This window comes from Prorops nasuta, unplaced genomic scaffold (genome assembly GCF_024137725.1).
Source record: "Prorops nasuta isolate Cenicafe-Biocafe unplaced genomic scaffold, Cenicafe_Pnas_1.2 PNAS00001, whole genome shotgun sequence".
In the NCBI taxonomy this organism is placed as follows: domain Eukaryota; kingdom Metazoa; phylum Arthropoda; class Insecta; order Hymenoptera; family Bethylidae; genus Prorops; species Prorops nasuta.
Window position 1 is genome coordinate 13013194 of NW_027116798.1, and position 25862 is coordinate 13039055.

At 34.1% G+C, this 25862-nt stretch overlaps 2 protein-coding genes and 1 long non-coding RNA gene across 4 annotated transcripts; all 3 read left to right on the top strand.

The window, feature by feature from the left end:
- Window positions 1-1029: 1029 nt before the first annotated feature.
- Window positions 1030-2224, top strand: LOC136774157 (uncharacterized). Of its 2 annotated transcripts, XR_010822745.1 has the most exons (4): window positions 1030-1178; window positions 1277-1470; window positions 1779-1968; window positions 2167-2224. It is a non-coding gene; the product is annotated as an uncharacterized lncRNA (long non-coding RNA). The 2 variants fall into 2 exon arrangements; XR_010822744.1 differs by having other exon boundaries at window positions 1779-2188.
- Window positions 2225-5813: 3589 nt separating this feature from the next.
- Window positions 5814-6891, top strand: LOC136772454 (uncharacterized). The gene is made up of 4 exons (XM_066725466.1): window positions 5814-5908; window positions 5972-6166; window positions 6222-6570; window positions 6673-6891. The coding sequence occupies exons 1-4, from the start codon at window positions 5814-5816 to the stop codon at window positions 6889-6891; spliced, it is 858 nt and encodes a 285-aa protein (XP_066581563.1).
- A 13577-nt stretch (window positions 6892-20468) lies between these two features.
- On the top strand, window positions 20469-24219 carry LOC136772463 (zinc finger protein 219-like). The gene is made up of 3 exons (XM_066725477.1): window positions 20469-20589; window positions 23298-23840; window positions 24032-24219. Exons 1-3 carry the CDS (start codon window positions 20469-20471, stop codon window positions 24217-24219), a joined length of 852 nt encoding a protein of 283 aa, XP_066581574.1.
- The last annotated feature ends 1643 nt before the right edge of the window (window positions 24220-25862 follow it).

A 25862-nucleotide genomic window follows, 5' to 3' on the forward strand; every position in this document is an offset into this window, starting at 1 on the left:
ATCACGTTGTGAACTCTTGCAAACACACTGAAAAATGTTTTGCAACTTACATTCGCAATACGTTATAATAATTAACAATATTTATTGATAGGCCGAACTAAGTTATTCATATGATATGTCAGTAATATTTATTCATCATTCATATTATATCAATAAATTTATTCTTTCTATCAATAAATTTTGTTCCTTATAGTAACGAGAAACAATTGTAAGCTGCAAATTTTTTTTCAGTGTACATTTGTTTGCTCACTTTTCTTTTGGAGGGGCAGGTATCATCAACTTCGGTTGAATGATATGTAGGAATGCTCACAAAGTGCAAACCTACTTACCAAAACCCCTCCTAATCTCAAAAAAAATGTCTCTCTTTTTATAGAAATTTGTATTCACCGTACTGGATCAGACTTCCTTCTTTTCAAACATGAAAACTGTATGATGATTCCTCATAAAGAGAAATAGGAAGTGTTGGTGAATTCAATATTTTATATAAGCAAAGAGACTCCTCTGCTTCCAATTTCTTCAATCTCCAAAGAGATTGAAGCTGTTTTTCAAATGTTATAAATTTCTTGTTAAAAATCTTTTCAAGATTTAGTAGAAATTTTATTGAAAAACGTATAAAAGATTAACACTTTTATTGGCTTGGAAAAGCAGACAATTGTTTTTGCTGAACAATTTGCATGAAATGTTTCCTCATTTTGGAAACATTTGTTGAATACGTTTGTTCGGTAGAGGGAATTTTCTCCGAAAAATTACTAGGCCAAATTGGCAAATGTGCACGGTCATCTATAAATTTTTAGTATATGAGTGATTCTCAAATTAGCGCTGTCTTAAGTTAGAACACAGCTATTTAGTTGACATTTCTATTTGAATGTGTGATATGCGTGTGTTTGAACGGCGGAACAATATGGAATAGCAGAAATGGTCTTTAGAAAAAGTTATGGATAGTAAAAATTATCATGTTTAGATAAGTATAAATTTTATTGTTTAATCCCAAATATTCTTCTAATAAAGAGATTTTGATCCTTTGTAAAAACTTATTATATTCTAGGAAAATTACCAGCTATGGAATGCTTTCATCGTTCACCAAATCAGTAACTTGGGATGACGTTAATAGAATAAATCATCATAGAAAGAGAAGTAGCTGTCAGACATTAGGAAACAATGATATCTTAATATTAGAGGTAATTCTGATGATTGTAGGATTTTTATAAACAGCTTGTTGATAGGTTCTTAATAATATTTTCTGTTCGCAGAGTATATATTTAACTGTATATTGCAGGGAAACTACAAGGTGTAAAATACATTCACTGCTCACTAATTGAGCAATTTGGATTGGTGTTATCATAGTAAACTCAAATTCACCCTGGAGAATGAACAGCAACTGTTAACAACAAAAATCTTTCCAGTATTGTCTTGAGGAGGTTGCAATTGTGTGCGCATATTAATTAATATGCTTACAGTACCTTTTAGATGGTAAGTTAAAGAATAAATCTTGATTAGTAATACATAAGAATTTTAGACGTCTTTCGAGAAACAAAATAAATTTTACATTTAGCATACTATAGAGAATTTCATATTAGGTCATGGAGCAATAAAACTATGATCAAAATGTATGCAGTACTCTTTCCACTTAGTATAATTAATATTCTAGTATCGAGCTTACAGTTTTGAAATGTTTATGAATTTTGTAAGTCATAATAGCAACATGTTAGGATATATTGGAGGTATTTCATATCGTTTCAACATCAAATGAAAACTTTTACTTTCTGTTTGTCCAATAGAATAGGCCTTGAACCAGTAATTTCAACACCACCAGATTTAAGGAAATTTATGTTGTCTTATTTGGGAATCAAAGTATGTATTTCCTTTCAATGTTTTCCATAACCAGAGTACCTTTTGTCAAAAGGGAAAACCAATAAAGAGGTTATTCTACTATGTGTACATTTCAAATGAAATGTGAATAAATTTCAGGTAACTTAACAGATAAATAAATGTATTCAATTGGTTATGCCAATATAAAATTTATATAGTGACATAGGTAATTGTAAGTAGTTAATATAGATATTGCTTTATCTTTAATATTGCTCTGGCATATCCTTAACAAATCTTTGCATTCAATAGATCTGTTCTTGTTGCCAACACTTTTAACACTTTATGTACTTTTTACAGCTCCAACTTATACGAAGGATGAAGACAGAAATATGAAAAAGTGCAGAAAGTGTAAAAAGTGTAGGTAACAAGAACAGACCTAATGTAGCCGTAGCCACTATAGGGATATTATGCAGGAAGCATTAGAAGGTAATAGTTTAGCTATTCCAGAAACAATATTAATAGGCAAAGCGATACTGGATGAAATTATTGCACCACTAAATTACATTAGTAAATCTATATATATATATATGTATTATATTGTGTATTACTAGTCATAGAATTTAGAGTAATCGGAATTGTGTGAATTTATAATGTTGAAATTAGACATTTATTATTATATTATGCATTCTATTAACAGCTTAATAATGGAGTTGGCTTGACACAAGGATACTGCAGTTTTCAAAACTCCAGCTCTCCATAGATGTACTTGAGGCAATTTACCTTTCGGCTAAGATAATCAAATATTCAAAGGTATTAACATCACAGACAATATATGAAGCTTGTCTTGACTGGATTTGATTAACACATCAACTAGCATGCAAGAGTATTGTGCAAACATTTCTAAAAGGTAAAATTTCTGCAAACCAGTTAAATAATCTGTGGAGTGTCTTTTAAAAAAATACTTACTTCATATTATGGCCAAATTCATTTCTTTAATACCATTCATCTGCAATTAATCGAATTTGGTAAATTTTTATTATATATTCATGGTTTAAAGAAGACTAAACTTTAAAATGAGCTTTCGAGACAGTTCGTATGTGTTTGTTTGAATTTTTTTTATATTCTGATGAAAAAAAATACATAGTTGTAATAAGATTCTTTGAAAGGACATTTTTCGTTTGCTCCTTGTAATATATAATAACGCCAATATAAAATAAAAAGTCTCCTTTTTGATGAGAGAGCATTTAGGAATTTTGTTAGACAGATTATTGCTGTACTGATTATACCTATCTGGCTATAAATGACTTGAAAATCTTTAGAGTTAACAACTATACAGAGCAGCTTGATGTTATATAACTGGAGATATTGCAGCCTTGAAAACTATTTCGATTGAAACAAGAGATAATAAACTAGTATTTTAATTAGGAGCAGTAAGTTTATATTTTAGTTAATGTGCATATTATTGAAACATCAATAGCAGATTTCATGTTACAGTATATGTATCATAACAGTTAATCTGAGGATATTGAGGAGTTCATCTGCTGGGTCAGAAGTCAGCTAGGACTAAAGAATTTTCTTTGGGAAAACAAATCTTAAAGAATTATGATATAGTAATTAATAATCACATTTGGCGAAGATATTTTGTTGGCGGGAAAATTTCTATTGCAAACCACCATTATTTCAATTACAGGATTCTGCCTCTTCGATAAGATTTTCATAAAGCATCGTTTCAGCAACTACTAATGACACGAATAATTAATTTATAATTATTTTTAAGTGAATTTTTTCATCCTTGTTTCTTTCAAGATTTGTATAAAGAATTTTATAATTTTGTAGCTTCGTAAAACTGAAACCAATTGTTTCTAAGTAATTTTTTACACTTCTTTTTTACAGGCAAGGACATACGATGCTTCTATTCTTGCTAGTTTGCCAGAGGTGTTACATGTTCGGGCTAGCAGCTGACTACGTTGACCAATGACATTTCTATTGGAGTTTCATGATTGATCCGCTCCTACTTCCCATGCTTAATCTTATGATGGTTTTTGGCAACAGGTGAACAGAGAGTTGACCAATTGCTGTTGTTGAATGCTGAAATCTGATTAGCTCTTGTCATAAACTAGCATAAAATTAATCTCTGCATATAGCACATCGGATGTAGCATGAAATTACAACGAAGAAATTATTATTGTATGAAGCACATGTGACAGCATATATAGTAATCGCTAAGCCATTCAGCCAGCATAGAAGTATTTGATGGAGAGTTAAATAGTTCAGAAAAATACAATGAAAATAGAATACGTTGTTTATATAAATCAGTTTAATTTAAATTATAATAAATACACCGAGCAATATTTATTTTCAAAAGAGTGGTATTTACCGGACCTTGTCCAACTATTTGAGAAGGTGTCATGCGTTCAATATAGCACTCTGTAAATTAATACAAAATCTAATATTAGAAAAATATAAATGTTTTTGCACAAAACACGACTGACCTATTGTTATTCTAAAAACAAATTTAAGGATTCCGAGTAACCGATGCTAAATTGCATGGTCATATAAAGCGAAAAATATTAGAAATAAAATTCATATACGTTATTTGTATAATCTAACCACTTAAATAAAATTTTCTTAAAGAATCTGATGATATATACTTCTATCTCTCAGGGATAGCTTGGCCAATCCCAGAACTATAATAGCAACATCGAAACAAGGAGCTCGGTTAACGCTGAATAACTGTATAATTAAATACTGAACAAGAAAATTGCGTGAATTAAGAATTTTATTCTTAAATCATTTGCACTCTAGACATGAATCTATCGTAATAAAATTTAATGGGATTCAACCGTGTGCCTACTCCTATATATATTGCTTTACTTCTTTTAACTTTACTATATCTTTAATCTGTTTTCTTTTATATAATTAATGAAAATTTCATAATGATTATTTAGGGTGTTCTATTTTAACTTGCACGGTAAATTATCACAAAACCTATATAGTTATACAATTGACAAACATGTTTTAGAAAATTCTTCTCTGCTTTAAAGGCCATACGTCAAAATAGATTGCTGGTGCTTTAGCTGTTGAATACGTCCTAACGGAAATATGATGATCATCTTGACTTTTTAAATTGCATCGCCGTTTCTTGCATGTTTATTCTTTTAATTAATTGTCGACAGCTTTTCGTAACTTATACGTTCAAGGCAAGTATTTTAATTTAATTTTTATTATAGTAGGATCGTGAAACGTTAGCAGGACGACTGCTAAATAGATTCCCATTAAGAACGCATGAAACTTTTGAATTTATATGAAGGGTCCCATTTTACGTGACCTATAGCGATACTTCACCATTAATTCACACCAATTGAAGTAGAATGATAAATAATACTTTAATTGCGTTCCTCCCAAGACTGTTTTATAAAACTTTTATTTAAAGGAATATTTAAATATATTTTTAAATTCATAATGTATATTATATGTACATTGAAGTAGCCAAACTTTTACTGTTTATATCAACTTTATGAAGTAAAATTTTTATGACTTCTATATTTCTAATTTCTCTTTTAAAAATTAAATATCTATCATATTCTTGTATAATTAAAATTAAATTCAAATAGGAAAGCATGTTGTTTAAGCAAAACGTTATTTCAAATAATTTACCGAAATCCAATACTTGTAACACATGTATATCTCATTGTTGAAGGTATATATCATTAGAAAGTTTATCTCAAATAGCCTGGGTTAGCCACCGCTGGTGGATACCCAAAAAATTTCCCTTTATAACAATATCTTTAAGCTATTGCTAAAAATAAGCATTTATTTAAAAATCATAATTTTTAATTTATTTAAATACTGAATCGAACAAGAAAAACTTTACCTGCATCGATGCTCTTTTTCCTAAAATTGTTCGTCAGTTTTTTCCAGAAGCACCATTGATATCTTAATAATTTAGGGTTAATTAGTTTATTTACAAACTGTCGTACATTAATAAGTTGTTCTTGGGTAATATGGAAATAAAGAAATGTTTAGCTGTATATTACGAAGATGGATATGTGTATCACAAAAGTAAATCATACGTAAAAGTAAATGGAGAGAGTGTTATGTAAGTTTATTACTATTACAATTCCACCTAATTATGACTTTCCAACAAATATTTTTTTTGTAGCTATTTAAAATGTAATGTAGAAGGCTGTAGGGGGACAGCGAAATTGATCAATAACATGTTTAACAGTGGTACAATCCATTCCCACGAAAAACCATTGGATTATAAGCTATTAGCGGAGTTTAGAAAGAGTATCTATGATACTGTTGAAATAATGCCAAGCACGTCGAAACAGGCGTACAATATATGCGCCAAAAAGTATAATTGTTTAATTAAAATATATTTTAATTAGCTAAAGGAATTAATTTCTTAGACACCCAATGGCAGCACAAAAAATTTCATTTCCTGAAATTAAAAGATCTATAAACAAATGGAAACGCAAAAGATTCCCTGCGTCTCCTAAAACTATAAAAGATTGTTCAAAAGTTTTAAACAATAATAAATGGAGGAATTTCTTAACATTTTCCGAAGGAGAAGAGAAATATGAAATTGAAACATTACAATATACTGAAGGAAGCTATACAGCTATTATATTTTATGATAAAAATTTATGCAGCACTTTAAGTGAATGTAAAACTATTAGTTTAGATGGTACATTTAAAACTGTACCATTAAAGGATGCGACTCAAATAATTACAATTATGGGTAAAATTAAAGACAAGGTATTTATGCGTGATAATATTTTACATAGTATTGTCCAGTACAATATATTTTGGTTAAAACTTAATGTTTACGTTAATCATTAATTATTACCATTTTTACAGTTTTTTCCATTTCTATGGATTTTATTGGATACAAAAAAACAAGAATTCTATATTAGTGTATTTAAATTCATTAAAAGCGAAATTCTACCTGATTTTAAACCGGAAATTTGCATAACAGACTTTGAGAAAGGATTGCAGAATGCCATAGCAGTTACATTTTGTTCAGTCAAAATGCAAGGCTGCTACTTTCATTATGTCTACGTGAGTAAAATCACTTAATGGCTTTAACTTGTATGCTCATCAAAATATTATTCTACCTCAAAATAGAAAAACTGCAGTGTTCTGTTTTCTTTTAGAGAGTTCGAAAGCAAATAAAAAAATTAAAAATTTTTACCAAAGTCAAAGAAGCAAATATTAATTTAGCTTCTCGCGTATTCTTATTTATAAGAAAATTATATAATTTACCGTATCTACCGCCGAAATATATAAAAACTGGATTTTTACTTATAAAGATGGAAATTGAATGTAATCACGATCTAGAGATTTTATTTAGAAAGCTTCTCAAGTATATTTTCAATCAGTGGATTTTAAAAACTGATCCAAATATTTTAAGCATTTATAGAGCTGCGGACACCACGAACAATGCTCAAGAACGGTATCATCGAACTATCAATACTCTATTAGGAGCCCGACCGCCGTTATCTAAATTCTTTTGTAAGTTATTCTAACATCAGAATCACAAGTTAAAAATGTTTAATAGTCTCAACTAGCGAAATTTAATTGTATACCCTTTTACACACGAAGGCTTCGAAACGCATTCATTAAAAAATGGTTCTCAAATTAAAAGGCTTCATTACAGAATATAACTGCAAATAATGATCAATTCATTCTGTATACGGCAGTTTCTCCTATTGAAATTGCTTTGAGTTGATGATGAAAAAATAATGAGTAGTACATTTGGGTATAAATAAGGGTTAAAAACTATAAATGCTATAAAAAAAAAATTCTGATAAGTATATTATTTGTTATTCATAATATAAAGCACGCCTATATAACTGTAGTCAAATAAACTGGACCAGAAGTGTTATTGTTCTTATAAAGATGAATCCTTTAGTAGTAGTTTGAAAACTTTGTTAATCAGCTAACCATTATGTTTAGCAATATTGGCGTAGATTTGGTATTAATTAAAATCTGCATTGTAGAATAAGATTCGAAAGAGTCAGCTAACTTTCCATGTTGGATATAGATGCGATTATGATATGCAATGTAATTCCAGCAAGCCATCAGATAATATTTAATATATAGATCCTTTATTAATAATGTAACTCCATCAATTACAGTCAAGTTAATGGAGTTAATAAAAGAAACAGAAAGAGAGAGGAAGCAATGTGAAAATAACAAAAAGATTAGGACGTTACAAGAAAGGAAGGGACACAAAAGCTTCAATAAAAATTTAGAAAAGGCTTTCAAATATTTTGAAGAAGACGTTGCTAAACTCGGAAACCAAGCAATTAGATATTTTTTAACTATCACTTCTTTCAAGAAAGAAGAAACAATTCAGAAAATAAAAAAATTAATTGCAGGCAATGGTAATTATAAAAGCCTATATATATGTGTATATATATAGAGGGTGTGTCATATTATTTTCCCAGTTCAAATTCTACAGAAATATAGATTTAAAAAAGAAACCAAATTTTTACAGTAAAAATCTTATGCGGCAGTTTTAGAAGGCATGCAAAGAGTCCAAAGGTTTTGTGATAATTTACCGTGCAAGTTAAAATAGAACACCCTAAATAATCATTATGAAATTTTCATTAATTATATAAAAGAAAACAGATTAAAGATATAGTAAAGTTAAAAGAAGTAAAGCAATATATATAGGAGTAGGCACACGGTTGGATCCCATTAAATTTTATTACGATAGATTCATGTCTAGAGTGCAAATGATTTAAGAATAAAATTCTTAATTCACGCAATTTTCTTGTTCAGTATTTAATTATACAGTTATTCAGCGTTAACCGAGCTCCTTGTTTCGATGTTGCTATTATAGTTCTGGGATTGGCCAAGCTATCCCTGAGAGATAGAAGTATATATCATCAGATTCTTTAAGAAAATTTTATTTAAGTGGTTAGATTATACAAATAACGTATATGAATTTTATTTCTAATATTTTTCGCTTTATATGACCATGCAATTTAGCATCGGTTACTCGGAATCCTTAAATTTGTTTTTAGAATAACAATAGGTCAGTCGTGTTTTGTGCAAAAACATTTATATTTTTCTAATATTAGATTTTGTATTAATTTACAGAGTGCTATATTGAACGCATGACACCTTCTCAAATAGTTGGACAAGGTCCGGTAAATACCACTCTTTTGAAAATAAATATTGCTCGGTGTATTTATTATAATTTAAATTAAACTGATTTATATAAACAACGTATTCTATTTTCATTGTATTTTTCTGAACTATTTAACTCTCCATCAAATACTTCTATGCTGGCTGAATGGCTTAGCGATTACTATATATGCTGTCACATGTGCTTCATACAATAATAATTTCTTCGTTGTAATTTCATGCTACATCCGATGTGCTATATGCAGAGATTAATTTTATGCTAGTTTATGACAAGAGCTAATCAGATTTCAGCATTCAACAACAGCAATTGGTCAACTCTCTGTTCACCTGTTGCCAAAAACCATCATAAGATTAAGCATGGGAAGTAGGAGCGGATCAATCATGAAACTCCAATAGAAATGTCATTGGTCAACGTAGTCAGCTGCTAGCCCGAACATGTAACACCTCTGGCAAACTAGCAAGAATAGAAGCATCGTATGTCCTTGCCTGTAAAAAAGAAGTGTAAAAAATTACTTAGAAACAATTGGTTTCAGTTTTACGAAGCTACAAAATTATAAAATTCTTTATACAAATCTTGAAAGAAACAAGGATGAAAAAATTCACTTAAAAATAATTATAAATTAATTATTCGTGTCATTAGTAGTTGCTGAAACGATGCTTTATGAAAATCTTATCGAAGAGGCAGAATCCTGTAATTGAAATAATGGTGGTTTGCAATAGAAATTTTCCCGCCAACAAAATATCTTCGCCAAATGTGATTATTAATTACTATATCATAATTCTTTAAGATTTGTTTTCCCAAAGAAAATTCTTTAGTCCTAGCTGACTTCTGACCCAGCAGATGAACTCCTCAATATCCTCAGATTAACTGTTATGATACATATACTGTAACATGAAATCTGCTATTGATGTTTCAATAATATGCACATTAACTAAAATATAAACTTACTGCTCCTAATTAAAATACTAGTTTATCATCTCTTGTTTCAATTGAAATAGTTTTCAAGGCTGCAATATCTCCAGTTATATAACATCAAGCTGCTCTGTATAGTTGTTAACTCTAAAGATTTTCAAGTCATTTATAGCCAGATAGGTATAATCAGTACAGCAACAATCTGTCTAACAAAATTCCTAAATGCTCTCTCATCAAAAAGGAGACTTTTTATTTTATATTGGCGTTATTATATATTACAAGGAGCAAACGAAAAATGTCCTTTCAAAGAATCTTATTACAACTATGTATTTTTTTTCATCAGAATATAAAAAAAATTCAAACAAACACATACGAACTGTCTCGAAAGCTCATTTTAAAGTTTAGTCTTCTTTAAACCATGAATATATAATAAAAATTTACCAAATTCGATTAATTGCAGATGAATGGTATTAAAGAAATGAATTTGGCCATAATATGAAGTAAGTATTTTTTTAAAAGACACTCCACAGATTATTTAACTGGTTTGCAGAAATTTTACCTTTTAGAAATGTTTGCACAATACTCTTGCATGCTAGTTGATGTGTTAATCAAATCCAGTCAAGACAAGCTTCATATATTGTCTGTGATGTTAATACCTTTGAATATTTGATTATCTTAGCCGAAAGGTAAATTGCCTCAAGTACATCTATGGAGAGCTGGAGTTTTGAAAACTGCAGTATCCTTGTGTCAAGCCAACTCCATTATTAAGCTGTTAATAGAATGCATAATATAATAATAAATGTCTAATTTCAACATTATAAATTCACACAACTCCGATTACTCTAAATTCTATGACTAGTAATACACAATATAATACATATATATATATATAGATTTACTAATGTAATTTAGTGGTGCAATAATTTCATCCAGTATCGCTTTGCCTATTAATATTGTTTCTGGAATAGCTAAACTATTACCTTCTAATGCTTCCTGCATAATATCCCTATAGTGGCTACGGATACATTAGGTCTGTTCTTGTTACCTACACTTTTTACACTTTCTGCACTTTTTCATATTTCTGTCTTCATCCTTCGTATAAGTTGGAGCTGTAAAAAGTACATAAAGTGTTAAAAGTGTTGGCAACAAGAACAGATCTATTGAATGCAAAGATTTGTTAAGGATATGCCAGAGCAATATTAAAGATAAAGCAATATCTATATTAACTACTTACAATTACCTATGTCACTATATAAATTTTATATTGGCATAACCAATTGAATACATTTATTTATCTGTTAAGTTACCTGAAATTTATTCACATTTCATTTGAAATGTACACATAGTAGAATAACCTCTTTATTGGTTTTCCCTTTTGACAAAAGGTACACTGGTTATGGAAAACATTGAAAGGAAATACATACTTTGATTCCCAAATAAGACAACATAAATTTCCTTAAATCTGGTGGTGTTGAAATTACTGGTTCAAGGCCTATTCTATTGGACAAACAGAAAGTAAAAGTTTTCATTTGATGTTGAAACGATATGAAATACCTCCAATATATCCTAACATGTTGCTATTATGACTTACAAAATTCATAAACATTTCAAAACTGTAAGCTCGATACTAGAATATTAATTATACTAAGTGGAAAGAGTACTGCATACATTTTGATCATAGTTTTATTGCTCCATGACCTAATATGAAATTCTCTATAGTATGCTAAATGTAAAATTTATTTTGTTTCTCGAAAGACGTCTAAAATTCTTATGTATTACTAATCAAGATTTATTCTTTAACTTACCATCTAAAAGGTACTGTAAGCATATTAATTAATATGCGCACACAATTGCAACCTCCTCAAGACAATAATGGAAAGATTTTTGTTGTTAACAGTTGCTGTTCATTCTCCAGGGTGAATTTGAGTTTACTATGATAACACCAATCCAAATTGCTCAATTAGTGAGCAGTGAATGTATTTTACACCTTGTAGTTTCCCTGCAATATACAGTTAAATATATACTCTGCGAACAGAAAATATTATTAAGAACCTATCAACAAGCTGTTTATAAAAATCCTACAATCATCAGAATTACCTCTAATATTAAGATATCATTGTTTCCTAATGTCTGACAGCTACTTCTCTTTCTATGATGATTTATTCTATTAACGTCATCCCAAGTTACTGATTTGGTGAACGATGAAAGCATTCCATAGCTGGTAATTTTCCTAGAATATAATAAGTTTTTACAAAGGATCAAAATCTCTTTATTAGAAGAATATTTGGGATTAAACAATAAAATTTATACTTATCTAAACATGATAATTTTTACTATCCATAACCTTTTCTAAAGACCATTTCTGCTATTCCATATTGTTCCGCCGTTCAAACACACGCATATCACACATTCAAATAGAAATGTCAACTAAATAGCTGTGTTCTAACTTAAGACAGCGCTAATTTGAGAATCACTCATATACTAAAAATTTATAGATGACCGTGCACATTTGCCAATTTGGCCTAGTAATTTTTCGGAGAAAATTCCCTCTACCGTTTGTTCGCTAGGATCGTAGCCCAGTGCAACAGAGGTTGCGAAAGCTGCAGCATATATGCCGCAGCTACAACCATCTGGTTGAACTTGCACCCTTGGAAATGTCATTTGACGTATTCTTATCCAAGGGTACCGTATTCTAATATACTCTCGTTCAGCATTAGACAGCTTCTGGTAACTGCAGTTTGGTAAGCTGTCATAAACGAAAAGCTTCTCGTTTTCAACATAAATGCATCTCCAGTGATCAGTACAATTGCCACCGAGTATCGCAATGCTTCTCGGCTTTGTAGCTGTTCTCACTAATTTTGGGTATGCAATAAACAGAGGATTTTCTGTTTCGATATCCGTAGTCTCTCTGATGATTCTGAGGAATTCATTCAGAGAGTCGTCATTCAATCTTGAATTGATGGGCGAAACATTTTTCTCTACATCTTCCACAGTTGCAGCTAAGTTTTCAATGGTGCATCGACGGCTCCTTGCACTCTCCATTGTATCATTATGTTCTGATACACTTAGCATGATGCAGTCGTCATCCTCTGAAACTTCTTCTGCTTTTCGTTTTTGCGACGCATTATTCTTCTTCGACTCCTTCGTCTCTTTAATAATGCGTGCCTTTTCCTTTGCCTCCAATATGAATTGGGGATCGCGTATACTCATGTTACGATTGTGACGACTATCAACAATTTCTGGAAGCAGGCACTCTTCATAAAATCGTGTCAACTGCTTTTTCATGTTGTTTTCCCAGAAATCGTCATTGCGAGGGACTCGAGTCGTCAACATGCTCTTAGGCGTCCATATCGCAAATATGCAATAGTTTCTGCGCGTAACATGGAGTTGTCCTTGCACCTGGTAATAATAAACGTTTGTTTCGTTCATTTCATAACCATTTTCGCATTTCTTGACAACTCTCTTCCACGATGGCAAAATCTCTACGGCTTCTTCTGCTGACATTGTTTTCGCTGACGATGGGCATTTTATCTCAACAAGCCCATCGTCATTTATCAATCCATCAGGACTTGCTCCCAAGTATGGAAATTCATGATCAATAAACAATCCACAACGGTGAATTGAAATGTTCATTACAATTTCCAATTGTTTCCTTGCATTCGACTCGTTTACTCGGCCATATTGCAATGCCGCATTATTTATACAAGTCGGAAACAATATTTGTTTTACCAACTTCGCACAAGAAGTTGTCGGTCGCATGCGACATATTTGTCCAAAATTGGAAGCTGTCAGCATTTTCTTCCTCAAAGATAGCCATAGCAGTGAGTCCGCTTGATCTCTCGTTTTCTCCTCGATATCTTCCCAGTTATCGAGATTCTTCTGCATTTCTTGAAAATGAATTTCACAATGCCTTTCGAAAACTTCTTGTGAGAGATCAGGCTTTTGCGAGGATAATCCGTAATATTTATTTTCATTACTGGATTCGACATACAAACGCTCTCTCCCATTTTCTTCGCGACTTTGCCGCGTGCGTGCAACCTTTTCTTGCCGCTGCTTTTCAACTTTCGAAAGCACCGCAGGTATTTCTTTACACGCATATTTGTGGATTTCTGAGAGCGTTTGTTGGGTGTTGTATTGCAGTACAGCTGCATATACTCTGCCATTATATTGGCCTCTTGCGCCAAAATTAATTCTTTTAGCTGCAACTTCTTTACAAATAATATTATTGAACGATTCAAATTTATTATTCGTATAATTCAACAATAAGCTTTCTGAGTGATGACTCAGATGCACGGTCGCAGCTTCTATTTTATCAAAAAAGCCGTGAACTTTCAATAAATGAACTTTGTCCTCTTCGTTCATTTTTTCACAGTCTTTTTCAAAGCTGCAACCTTTGCATGTTGAATGATGGCCAAAAATGTGATTCGTCACTTTCATTATGTCGTTGTGCAACAATCTTGCCTTTTCCTTTCGAGAGCCTTCTCCTGCACTTCGAATTGCCATTGCATCTTCGATTATTCTTCGAAACTCCAGATGATGGCTTCTTATGTAATTTCGAAGTGCGGTGAAATTCTTATTAATAGGCCCTTTAGGGTGGTTCATGTCCCCTACCGCTTTTATTTTCTTACAAAAATTACGGAAAAGGTGATTAGTGCACTCAACCTTTTCCACAACGACACCGTGATCCTTATAGGGGTCGTTGTCAAGAACCGCTTTATAAACGTTACTGTCGCCATCAGCGATGAACGTTTTATAAATGAGTCCGTGCATTTGTAGGCTACTTTTAAATCCTTCTACTATGGCATCACTTTCCATAGCAGCGGAAGAAGTGCCTCTGTCGAAATTCTTGAAGCAGACGTGTTCTCTAGGGGTTGCTCCTCTAACTTCATAATTTGTACACAGAGCACAGAATTTATTCCGTATGCCGACGAAAAGAACTTTTCCGGTCACATTGCCTATGATCGCGCCTGTGCCTGACAGTGAATCATATTTTGTGCCGTATGATCTTTTCAGCCAGCTGCCATCTAAGACTACGGTAATAAATGGAACACCATTTATGATGTCACCCCTTTGAATCGCCAGTCCGCGTTCCACATCGCCTGCTTCTTTCATATTTTTCTCCGCTGTTTCACGGAACAGGTCTACAGCGACTGCCATACGCTTGTTGTATGTGTTTGCCGTCATGGTCGATACATTCATGCCTGCAAATAGTTCTTGTAATTGGGAATGACCAATTCCACAAGTAACTGATCCCAAAACAGCTGACATATTGAGATCGAATGCATTTGATTTTTCCATAGATTCTGACCATATTTTTTCAGCAAACTTGCATTCTTTGCATCTTACAAATATTTCTGTGAACAGACCAACTTTACGAATTTTAGTGAATTGCAAATTCTTCAATTCGCATTGCTTCCCTTCACTGTGACTATTAAAAATTTTCAACATTTCACCGAGAAGGTAGCCTACATCACCAATTCGTCGTTGTCCCAGAAAATTGTTCTCTCTTCCCTCGACAGCATTGATAGAGGAAACATCGGTTTCCATCGTCCCAGAGCCACTGTTTGTTAGGCTGACTGAGAAGCTGTCAAGTGCGATTTCGCTTTTTTCGTCCGTGAAATCATAGATGCTGGCAGTTTTATTATAATCCTCTCCGTTATTGTTGGCATTTACGATAGTAACTTTGTCACTTTGGCTAGTAACGTCGTCACTTTTGCTCATGGTGTCCAGGTTCCATTCGCCGTTGATCCCATCGATGCAGCTAGTAACCTTGTCACTTTTGCCAGTAACTGTGTCACTTTTGATAGTAACTTTGTCACTTTGGCTAGTAACGTCGTCACTTTTGCTGATGGTGTCCTGGTTCCATTCGCCGTAGATCCCATCCATGCAGCTAGTAACCTTGTCACTTTTGCCAGTAACTGTGTCACTTTTGATAGTAACTTTGTCACTTTGGCTAGTAACGTCGTCACTTTTGCTGATGGTGTCCTGGTTCCATTCGCCGTTGATCCCATCGATGCAGCTAGTAACCTTGTCACTTTTGCCAGTAACTGTGTCACTTTTGATAATAACTTTGTCACTTTGGCTAGTAACGTCGTCACTTTTGCTGATGGTGTCCTGGTTCCATTCGCCGTTGATCCCATCCATGCAGCTAGTAACCTTGTCACTTTTGCCAGTAACTGTGTCACTTTTGATAGTAACTTTGTCACTTTGGCTAGTAACGTCGTCACTTTCCATTGTAGCAGCGTCGTCCGTCCATAGCGTAGTAATTTCGCCACTTTTTGTAAAAACCTTATTGTTCTCACTAGTAGCATCATCACTATTGCTCAGGCGTTGAAGGATGCTTAATGAAGAGGAGGTCTCTAACATTTTGGCATTCTTCAGCCTACTCATACGAAAACACCATCGTTTTCGACTGGGTTTTCTGGACAGCTTCTTCCTATAATCTCCAATATGTCCCATACTTGCACTGGAAACACCGGAAAATAAAAATAATTATTATAATTTTCGCCCTTTCTCCTGTTTTTATACACAAGGAAAATTGACAGATTTTAACAAAAATATGAATCTTCTTCCGTATTTCATAAAGAAGAGATCCCTGTATACAAACAATTTGTACTACTTACGGAATTTTCTGAAAAATTATGATAACCTGAAAAAAAGCGAAGTTTCCTAAGATATATTAATTAAAGGCCATTTCACCCATTTCCTGTACATAGGGATTCTTCAGGCGATTAAAAATTAGACATCCATTCCCCTATTTCATTAGGAAGATTTCCGTATAAATGAAACAGTTGCCAGAGCTCCGCCACAATTACTAAATAAATAAAATAAGCTGAAAAAGCGCGAAGTATTCTAGGATTTATTACATCTTCGCCCAATCACCTGTTTTCTATACACAGGAAATTCTACAGGCGATTAAAAAAATATGCATCGTCTTCCTTATTTCATAAGGAAGAGATCCATATGTACAAAAAATTTTGGGAAGCTACGGAATAAACTGGAAAAATTAAAGAAGCTGAAAAAGCGCGAAGTATTCAAAGATTTATTACAATTTCGCCCATTCACCTGTTTTCTATACACAGGGAACTCTACAGGCGATTAAAAATATATGCATCGTCTTCCTTATTTCATAAGGAAGAGATCCATATATACGGAAAATTTTGGGAAGCTACGGAATAAACTGGAAAAATTAAAGAAGCTGAAAAAGCGCGAAGTATTCAAAGATTTATTACAATTTCGCCCATTCACCTGTTTTCTATACACAGGGAACTCTACAGGCGATTAAAAATATATGCATCGTCTTCCTTATTTCATAAGGAAGAGATCCATATATAGGGAAAATTTTGGGAAGCTACGGAATAAACTGGAAAAATTAAAGAAGCTGAAAAAGCGCGAGGTATTCAAAGATTTATTACAATTTCGCCCATTCACCTGTTTTCTATACACAGGGAACTCTACAGGCGATTAAAAATATATGCATCGTCTTCCTTATTTCATAAGGAAGAGATCCATATATACGGAAAATTTTGGGAAGCTACGGAATAAACTGGGAAAATTAAAGAAAATATGCAACTGAATGCAATAGAAGCAACACTTTTGTAGTTATAGAGCTTCTACTTTCCTCAAATTATTTACCCCATTGTCTATCACACGTACCACATTAAAATAATGATCTTTTTTACAAGCTTTACTTATACATGATTGTATCGAAATATTCATCAACTATTATACTTTTATTTCCAAGATCTTATGCCTTAAATCACGTAGGAGCTCCCCACAATCAAGGTTTGCCTCTATATTTTTACCTTTTTCCACTTTTCTCTTAGCTGTTACTCTAAACACGAGCTTTGCATTATAACTCTTTCTCTGGCAAACTAGCATCTTCTTTAACTTCTTTCCATTAATACAAACTAGGATACATATCAATGAATGCAATAGAAGTCACAGTTTTTTAGGTAAAGTCCTTTCAGTTTCATTAATGTACTCAACGTATGACAAATCACATGCATAATAAGAAACTGATGAATTCAAACTGAAATTATAATTTCAAATACTTTTCTCAAAATCTTTTGTTACTCTTAGAATGATAGTACCTACATTTTATGCAATAATCACCTGACAGTGCTTTAATTTCAAATGGAAGCTCATAAATTGACTTATTCTCTCACCTTCATCTTAGCTATTACTCTGAACATCAGCTTTGCATTTAGGTTCTTTCTCTGGCAAACTAGCATCATTTTTAATGTCTTTCCATTAATAGAAACTCTGAAGTATATCACTGAATGCAATAGAAGCCTCTGTTTTCCAGTTATAGTGCTCCCAGTTTCTTCAGTTTCTTCACCGTATGCTCTTTTACACCTGCGAAATTTAAATGATGAACTCTTTTCATAGCTACACTTATACAAGATTGTACCCAAATATTCATCAGCTATTTGACATCTATATCCAGGGTCTGATGGTCCAAATCACCTGCAAGCTTTTCCCTATCAAGGGTTGCTTCTATATTCATCCCTTTATCCACCTATTTCTTAGCTGTTACTCTCAACATCAGGTTTGCATTATGGCTCTTTCTCTGGCTAACTAGTATCATTTTTAAGTTCTTTCCCTTATTACAAACTAGGAAAAATACCAATGAATGTAATAGAAGCCTCTCTTTTCCAGTTATACTGCTTCCAGTTTCCTCATTTTACTCACAGTATGCTTTATCCCACGTACCAGAATGAAATGATAAACACTTTTTATAGTCGCATGTGATAAAGCATACTGTGAGTAATCTGAAGAAACTAAAAGCATTATAATTGAATGACTGCTACTTCTATTACATTCATTAGTATTTTTCCTTGTTTGTAATAAAGGAAAGAATTTAAAAATGATAATAGTTAGCCAGAGAAAGAGCCATAATGCAAGGCTGATGTTGAGAGTAACAGCTAAGAAATAGGTGAAAAGGAGAATGAAGATAGAAACAAATCTTGATAGCCAAGGGCTTCCAGATGATTTGGGGCATCAAACCTGGATGTGGAAGTCAAATAGCTGATGAATATTTTGATCCAATCTTGTAGTAGTGTGGCTGTGGAAGGAGCTCATGTTTTCAATATGGTACCTGTATGAGAGAGCATACGGTGAGTAAACTGATGAAACTGGAAGAGTTATGTCTCGAAAACAGAGGCTTCTATTACATTCAGTGACAAATTTCATAGCTTATATTAATGAAAAGGAATTAAAAATGATACTAGTTGGCCAGAGAAAGAGCTACAATTCAAAGCTGATGTTGGGAGTAGCTACTAAGAAAAAGGTCTAAAAAGGGATGAATATAGAAGCAGACCTTGATAGTGGAGGGATTTCAGGTGATTTAGGGCATAAGATTTTGGAAATAGAAGTAAAATAGTTTCTTAATAGTGTAATAATAAAATGTAGAAGTGTGACAATGAAGAGTTTATAATTTCAATATTTTACATGTGGTAGAGTATACGGTGAATACCCTGAAGAAACTGAAAGCGGTATTACTGAAGATCAGAAGCTTCTATTGTAATCATTGGTATATTTCTTAATTTATATGTTTGCCAGAGAAAGAGTCAGAATGCAAAGTTGATTGAGTAAGGAACTACTAAGAGAAAGGTGGAAAAAGGGATGAATTTTGAAGCAAACCTTGATGTCAAAGGCCTTGGAGGTGATTTGGAGCATAAGTTCTTCGAACTAGATGTCAAATAGTTGATGAAAATTACAATAAACCATGTAAGAATGTGACTGTGTAAAGAGTTAATCATTTCAATATTATTCATTTCTACATGACTTTATTGTACTATTCATCAATTATTCGACTTCTACTTCCAAGATCTTATGCCCCAAATCACCTACAATGCCTTCATTCAATGTTTGCTTCTAAATTTATCCCTGTTGACCCATTTTCCATAGCTGTTACTTTGACCATTAACTTTCCATTTTGGCTGTTTCCCTGGCAAACTAGCATCATTTTTAATGTCTTTCCATTAATAGAAACTTTGAAGTATATCACTGAGTGCAATAGAAGCCTCTGTTTTCTAATTATAGTGCTTCCAGTTTCTTCAGTTTCTTCACCGTATGCTCTTTTACACCTGCAACATTGAAATGATGAGCTCTTTTCATAGCTACACTTGTACAAGATTGTACCCAAATATTCATCAGCTATTTGACATCTATATCCAGGATCTGATGGTCCAAATCACCTGCAAGCCCTTCGTTATCAAGGGTGCTTCTATATTCAACCCTTTTTCCACCTTTTTCTTAGCTGTTACTCTCAACATCAGCCTTGCATTATGGCTCTTTCTCTGGCTAACTAGTATCATTTTTAAGTTCTTTCCCTTATTACAAACTAGGAAAAATACCAATGAATGTAATAGAAGCCTCTCTTTTCCAGTTTCCTCATTTTACTCACAGTATGCTTTATCCCACGTACCAGAATGAAATGATGAACACTTTTTATAGTTGCATGTGATAAAGCATACTGTGATTAATCTGAGGAAACTGAAAGCAGTATAACTAAAAATCTGTGGCTTCTATTTCATTCATTGGCATATTTACTAGTTTGTATTAACAGAAAGAATTGAAAATGATGCTAGCTTGCCAGAGAAAGAGCCATAATGCAAGGCTGATATTGAGAGTAACAGCTAAGAAAAAGGTGGAAAAAGGAATGAATATAGAAGCAACTATTGATAACGAAGGGCTTGCAGGTGATTTGCAGCATCAAATCCTGGATATAGATATCAAATAGCTGATGAAGATTGGGCTACAATCTTGTATAAGTGTAGCTATGAAAAGAGTTCATCATTTAAATTTCGCAGGTGTAAAAGAGCATACGGTGAAGAAACTGAAGAAAATGGTAGCACTATAACTGGAAAACAGAGGCTTCTATTGCATTCAGTGATATACTTCAGAGTTTCTATTAATGGAAAGACATTAAAAATGATGCTAGTTTGCCAGGGAAACAGACAGAATGGAAAGTTGATGGTCATAGTAACAACTAAGGAAAAAGTGTCAACAGGGATAAATTTAGAAGCAAACATTGAATGAAGGCATTGTAGGTGATTTGGGGCATAAGATCTTGGAAGTAGAAGTCGAATAATTGATGAATAGTACACAATAAAGTCATGTAGAAATTAATAATATTGAAATGATTAACTCTTTTCACAGTCACATTCTTACATGACTTTATTGTAATTTTCATCAACTATTTGACATCTGGTTTGAAGAACTTATGCTCCAAATCACCTCCAAGGCCTTTGACATCAAGGTTTGCTTCAAAATTCATCCCTTTTTCCACCTTTCTATTAGTAGTTCCTTACTCAATCAACTTTGCATTCTGACTCTTTCTCTGGCAAACATATAAATTAAGAAATATACCAATGATTGCAATAGAAGCTTCTGATCTTCAGTAATACCGCTTTCAGTTTCTTCAGGGTATTCACCGTATACTCTACCACATGTAAAATATTGAAATTATATACTCTTCATTGTCACACTTCTACATTTTATTATTACACTATTAAGAAACTATTTTACTTCTATTTCCAAAATCTTATGCCCTAAATCACCTGAAATTCCTCCACTATCAAGGTTTGCTTCTATATTCATCCCTTTTTCGACCTTTTTCTTAGAAGCTACTCCCAACATCAGCTTTGAATTGTAGCTCTTTCTCTGGCCAACTAGTATCATTTTTAATTACTTTTCATTAATACAAACTAGTATATATGCCAATGAATGAAATAGAAGCCACAGTTTTTTAGTTATACTGCTCTTTCAGTTTCCTCAGATTACTCGCAGTATGCTTTATCGCATGCACCAGATTGAGAAGATGAACTCTTGTAATAGTCGCATGTGATAGAGCATACAGTGAATAATCTGAGGAAACTGAAAGCAGTATAACTGAATAGCTGTGACTTCTATTACATTCTTTGGTATTTTTTCTAGTTTGTACTAATGGAAAGAATTAAAAATTGATACTAATTGGCCAGATAAAGAACCATAATGTTAAGCTTATGTTGAGGGTAACAGCCAAGAAATAGGTGACAAAAAGGATTTATATAGAAACATACCTTGAATGTGAAGGGCTTGCAGGTGTTAGATGGGATGAAAGCATAGTTCAGCTGAATCTATCTCAGTCATCGAATAACATTTATCCTAACATGAAGCATGGTCTGAAACTTGATGTGGATAATTGTTCTAACTGCATAAGACATTCATAAAGTACGGTAAAAGTTCAAATGACAGTAGTAAGTTTAAAGGACCATGAGCTATGATATCATGTGACCCATGGTTCTTTAAACCTACTACTGTTCTGCACTTTTACAACACTTTAGCAATATCTTATGACGTTAGAACTATTATTGATAGGATATTTCAGAGTATACTACATGTTGGGAAAAATATTATCAGCTGAATGAAAATCATACAGCTGAGCCGAGCTTTCGTCCCATCTAACCTGACTCTACGAATTTATTTAATACCTATAAAAAACACCTGAAAAATAGAAATTATAATATTTTGGAACTGACCTGAGGTTTCCTGTAGTAAATCCAAATTATTTGGGCACTTCCACACTTCACTTTTCACACGAAACACTTTTTTAAAAAACCGCACGTCCGGACTAAGAGATGGCTGAAAACCCTCTCAACGATGACAGCCGCAGAGCTTTTAATGTGTTCGCAAATCACACCGAAATATTTACAAAGTGCGAATATTTGAAATGATTTTATTTCGCATGATTTTCCTAATGGAAATAAAATATTCCTTGCATTCTAGAAATAAATATAATCCTTATTAAAAGTATATTACATTTAAAAGCGCAAGTAGTTTCGAAGCTTGCCATTGGTCCATCGTTCCGATAAGCTTGATTATTGGTCTATCGATCTGATAAGCTTTATCATTGGTTCAGAAGCTCGGCACATTGTTGGCTTATGAGAAAGGTAACGTGCTGTGTTTCATTCCCCACGTTGAAGCCATTACCGGCGCCAGGACGTACACGTGCTTCCAAATGGTAAGTAATTATGTCATTATTGCATGATAGTTGGTAAAAGAAGTGATGTGTAGTGTCATTCCGCGATGTTTTCTAATATATGTGATAATAAGAAATTCCGCTTACTATTGCATATATTCGAAACTGTAAAATAAAATATGAAATATTTGTAAAAATTCAACATGGCCGTAATGTTTTATTCCTGAAAATAGTCTGTGGGGGAGGGGGGGGGGGGAGGGGGAAGTAGACTGCTATGTAGAATTTTTACTATTACAACAAATATGTCATACTTATAGCACAGATTTGAATAAATGCAATCGTAATTAGACTATCTTATCACATACATTTGAAAATATCGCGAAAGAACACTACACATTATTTCTTTCGTTAATAATATTGAAATTAATAAATTTTTTTTTTTTTTAGACAACCAGAAACTCGGTAGAGGAGGCAGCGAAGGAGGAAGGGGCGGCGGACCGCCCAGCCACCACCAGCCAGCCCCCCGCACCGCCGTGTCCACCTACGGCGAAGAGCGGCCACGGTGCGGGGAGGGAGAAGGAAGGAGAGGGAGCGGCAACGCGGACCGCCAAAGCAGGGGCATCAAAAGGCCCGCGGACCACCCCCAAGCCAGGGGGATCCGCGGACCCGCTGAAACCCCTGCGGCGACGGTCCGAGCCGACACCACGGTCTACCCCGAAGCCTGGAGTAGTCGCGACGAGTCTGCTGACAACCCCCAAGCCAGGGTGATCAGCATCCAAGCCGCGAACTACTCCGAAGCCAGGGGTAGCCGTGGTAAAAAAGCCCAGCGGCCCCCAACCCTCCCACGCATCCCAGCCGCAGCCAGCGGCAGCTCCGCGTATTGCGGTTCGAGGACGGTCGCAAGAACCAGGACCGTCTCGAATCCGCACATACGCGGAGGCTGCAGGAGGGAGGCCTTCTTTGGCAAAGCCGGCGCTGACCGACAAGGAGGTAAGTTGAAACGTTACAATAATTTTATATATGTACTAATAATGTAATGTTTACAGATTGACCAGCTGGCCAAGAGGAGGAGGCGGCAGCGCCGCCGCCAAAAGAAGGCAGCGGAGAGGGCCGCTGAAATAGCAGTAAGTATGCACACAAAATAAATATTAAAACATGATAATAATTTTATTCTTTTACAGTTTATGAAGCTTATGGAGAAAGAGCGGGCCCGCCGTCCCCGCTCCCCTCGCCCACGACGCCGCAGCCGCAGCCGCAGCCGCAGTCGCACTCCCCGACGTCACCACCGCCGAAGCCGCAGCCGCACTCGCCGACGCCACCACCGCCGAAGCCGCAGCCGCACTCCCCGACGCCACCCACGCCGCCATAGCCGCAGCCACACCCCGCGATGCCGCAGTCGCACCCCGCGATGCCGTAGTCGCTCCCCGCGAAAAACCTGTCGTGACAGCCGCCATTGCCGCCACGACAGGTAAGGAGCCCATGCTCCGACCAAATGTCCACGGCACAAGAATAGATGTATGTGCCGTGGACATTTAAAATAAATAATAGTTTTACCCGTAACAATGTATATTTCTTTTATAAACCCACCCCAACCCCGCTTCACATTTGACGGGACTACACGCTGGAGAGAGAGAGAGAGAGAGTTACAGGGAGAGAGAGAAGGACAACGCGTTTCTACTCCGAGTACGCATTGTATTATATTTAGGGTTACACAGTCTAGATGAAGCATTGGCAAAATAAGATAATAATATGAAAGCATCCCATTTTCAAGATACTACCAACGATATCGTTTAATTTGCATTTGCACTTTTACTTTTCAAGAAATAAATTGCTAAATGTACGAACGCATGAGGCTGAAAAGAGCGTTTTTTAGTACAAACGCGGGACAATGGCACAGTCGTATTTCTCAATAGAATTAGATGAAACTAATAACAATCGCTTCCTATCTTTGTATAGATCGTCATAAAGAGCTCGGATTTCGAATAAACATCCTAGTTTTCGAGGTATGAGCAATTGAAGTTGAACGGCGCATACACGTTTCCCTCATGGTTCGAATCAGCTGTTACGCACGTGTATCTTCAATTGCTCATATCTCGAAAACTAAGATGTTTCTCCAAAATCCGCGTTCTTTATGACGATCTACATAATGAAAGGAATCGTTTGTGATTAGTTTCATCCAATTCTATTGAGAAATACGACTGTACCATTGTCCCGCGTTTGTACTGAAAAACGCTCTTTCCAGCGTTAGCCGTTCGCACTTTTAGCAATTTATGTCTTCAAAAATAAAAGTGCTAATGAAAATTTAACCAAAACGTTAGGAAGAGCATGAAAAGGAGATGTAATCATAATATTTTCTTTATTTTCCAATGCTTCTTTTGGTCAGGGTACCTCAAAATGTAATAAAATGCATACTCGGAGTAATATAGTGATGTCTCCCTCTATAACTCTCTCTCTCCCTCTCTCTCTCTCTCTCACTCTCCAGCGTCTAGTCCCGTTGAACGTACAGTGTATGGGGGGTTGGTCCGTAGCTGTCAATTGACACTATTGCATCGTAAACATAAAGTATACTTTCGGCAAAGGATTGCGGAGATGAAGGATGGATTTTGATAAATATCGAAGAAGCAAAACTGTATCAGATGAGTATTTTATTAATAAAACATGAAAATTATTTTGTAAACTTTGTGGTTAATTTATTTCTGTTCTAGGTGAAGTCATGCTTCTGTTGTTTTTCAATGAAGGAGAATAGAACTTGTTGAGCAATAGATGAAAAAGCAATGAAGAATTTTTGTGTGGACCAGTGAATATAATAATTGAGACAATGTTATAATAGTGAAAGTGTAAGCGATTAGTGCATGTGCAAGGCAGTCTTATTGTAAATTATTCATGTACTTCATTGCTTCATATAATTTTAAATTAAATCTAAATGAATTAAAAAAATATTTTTCTTTCTTCCTTTCTAAATTCTATTTGCTGATAGTAATAACATATTCTCTTATTAGCCATATGTACAAT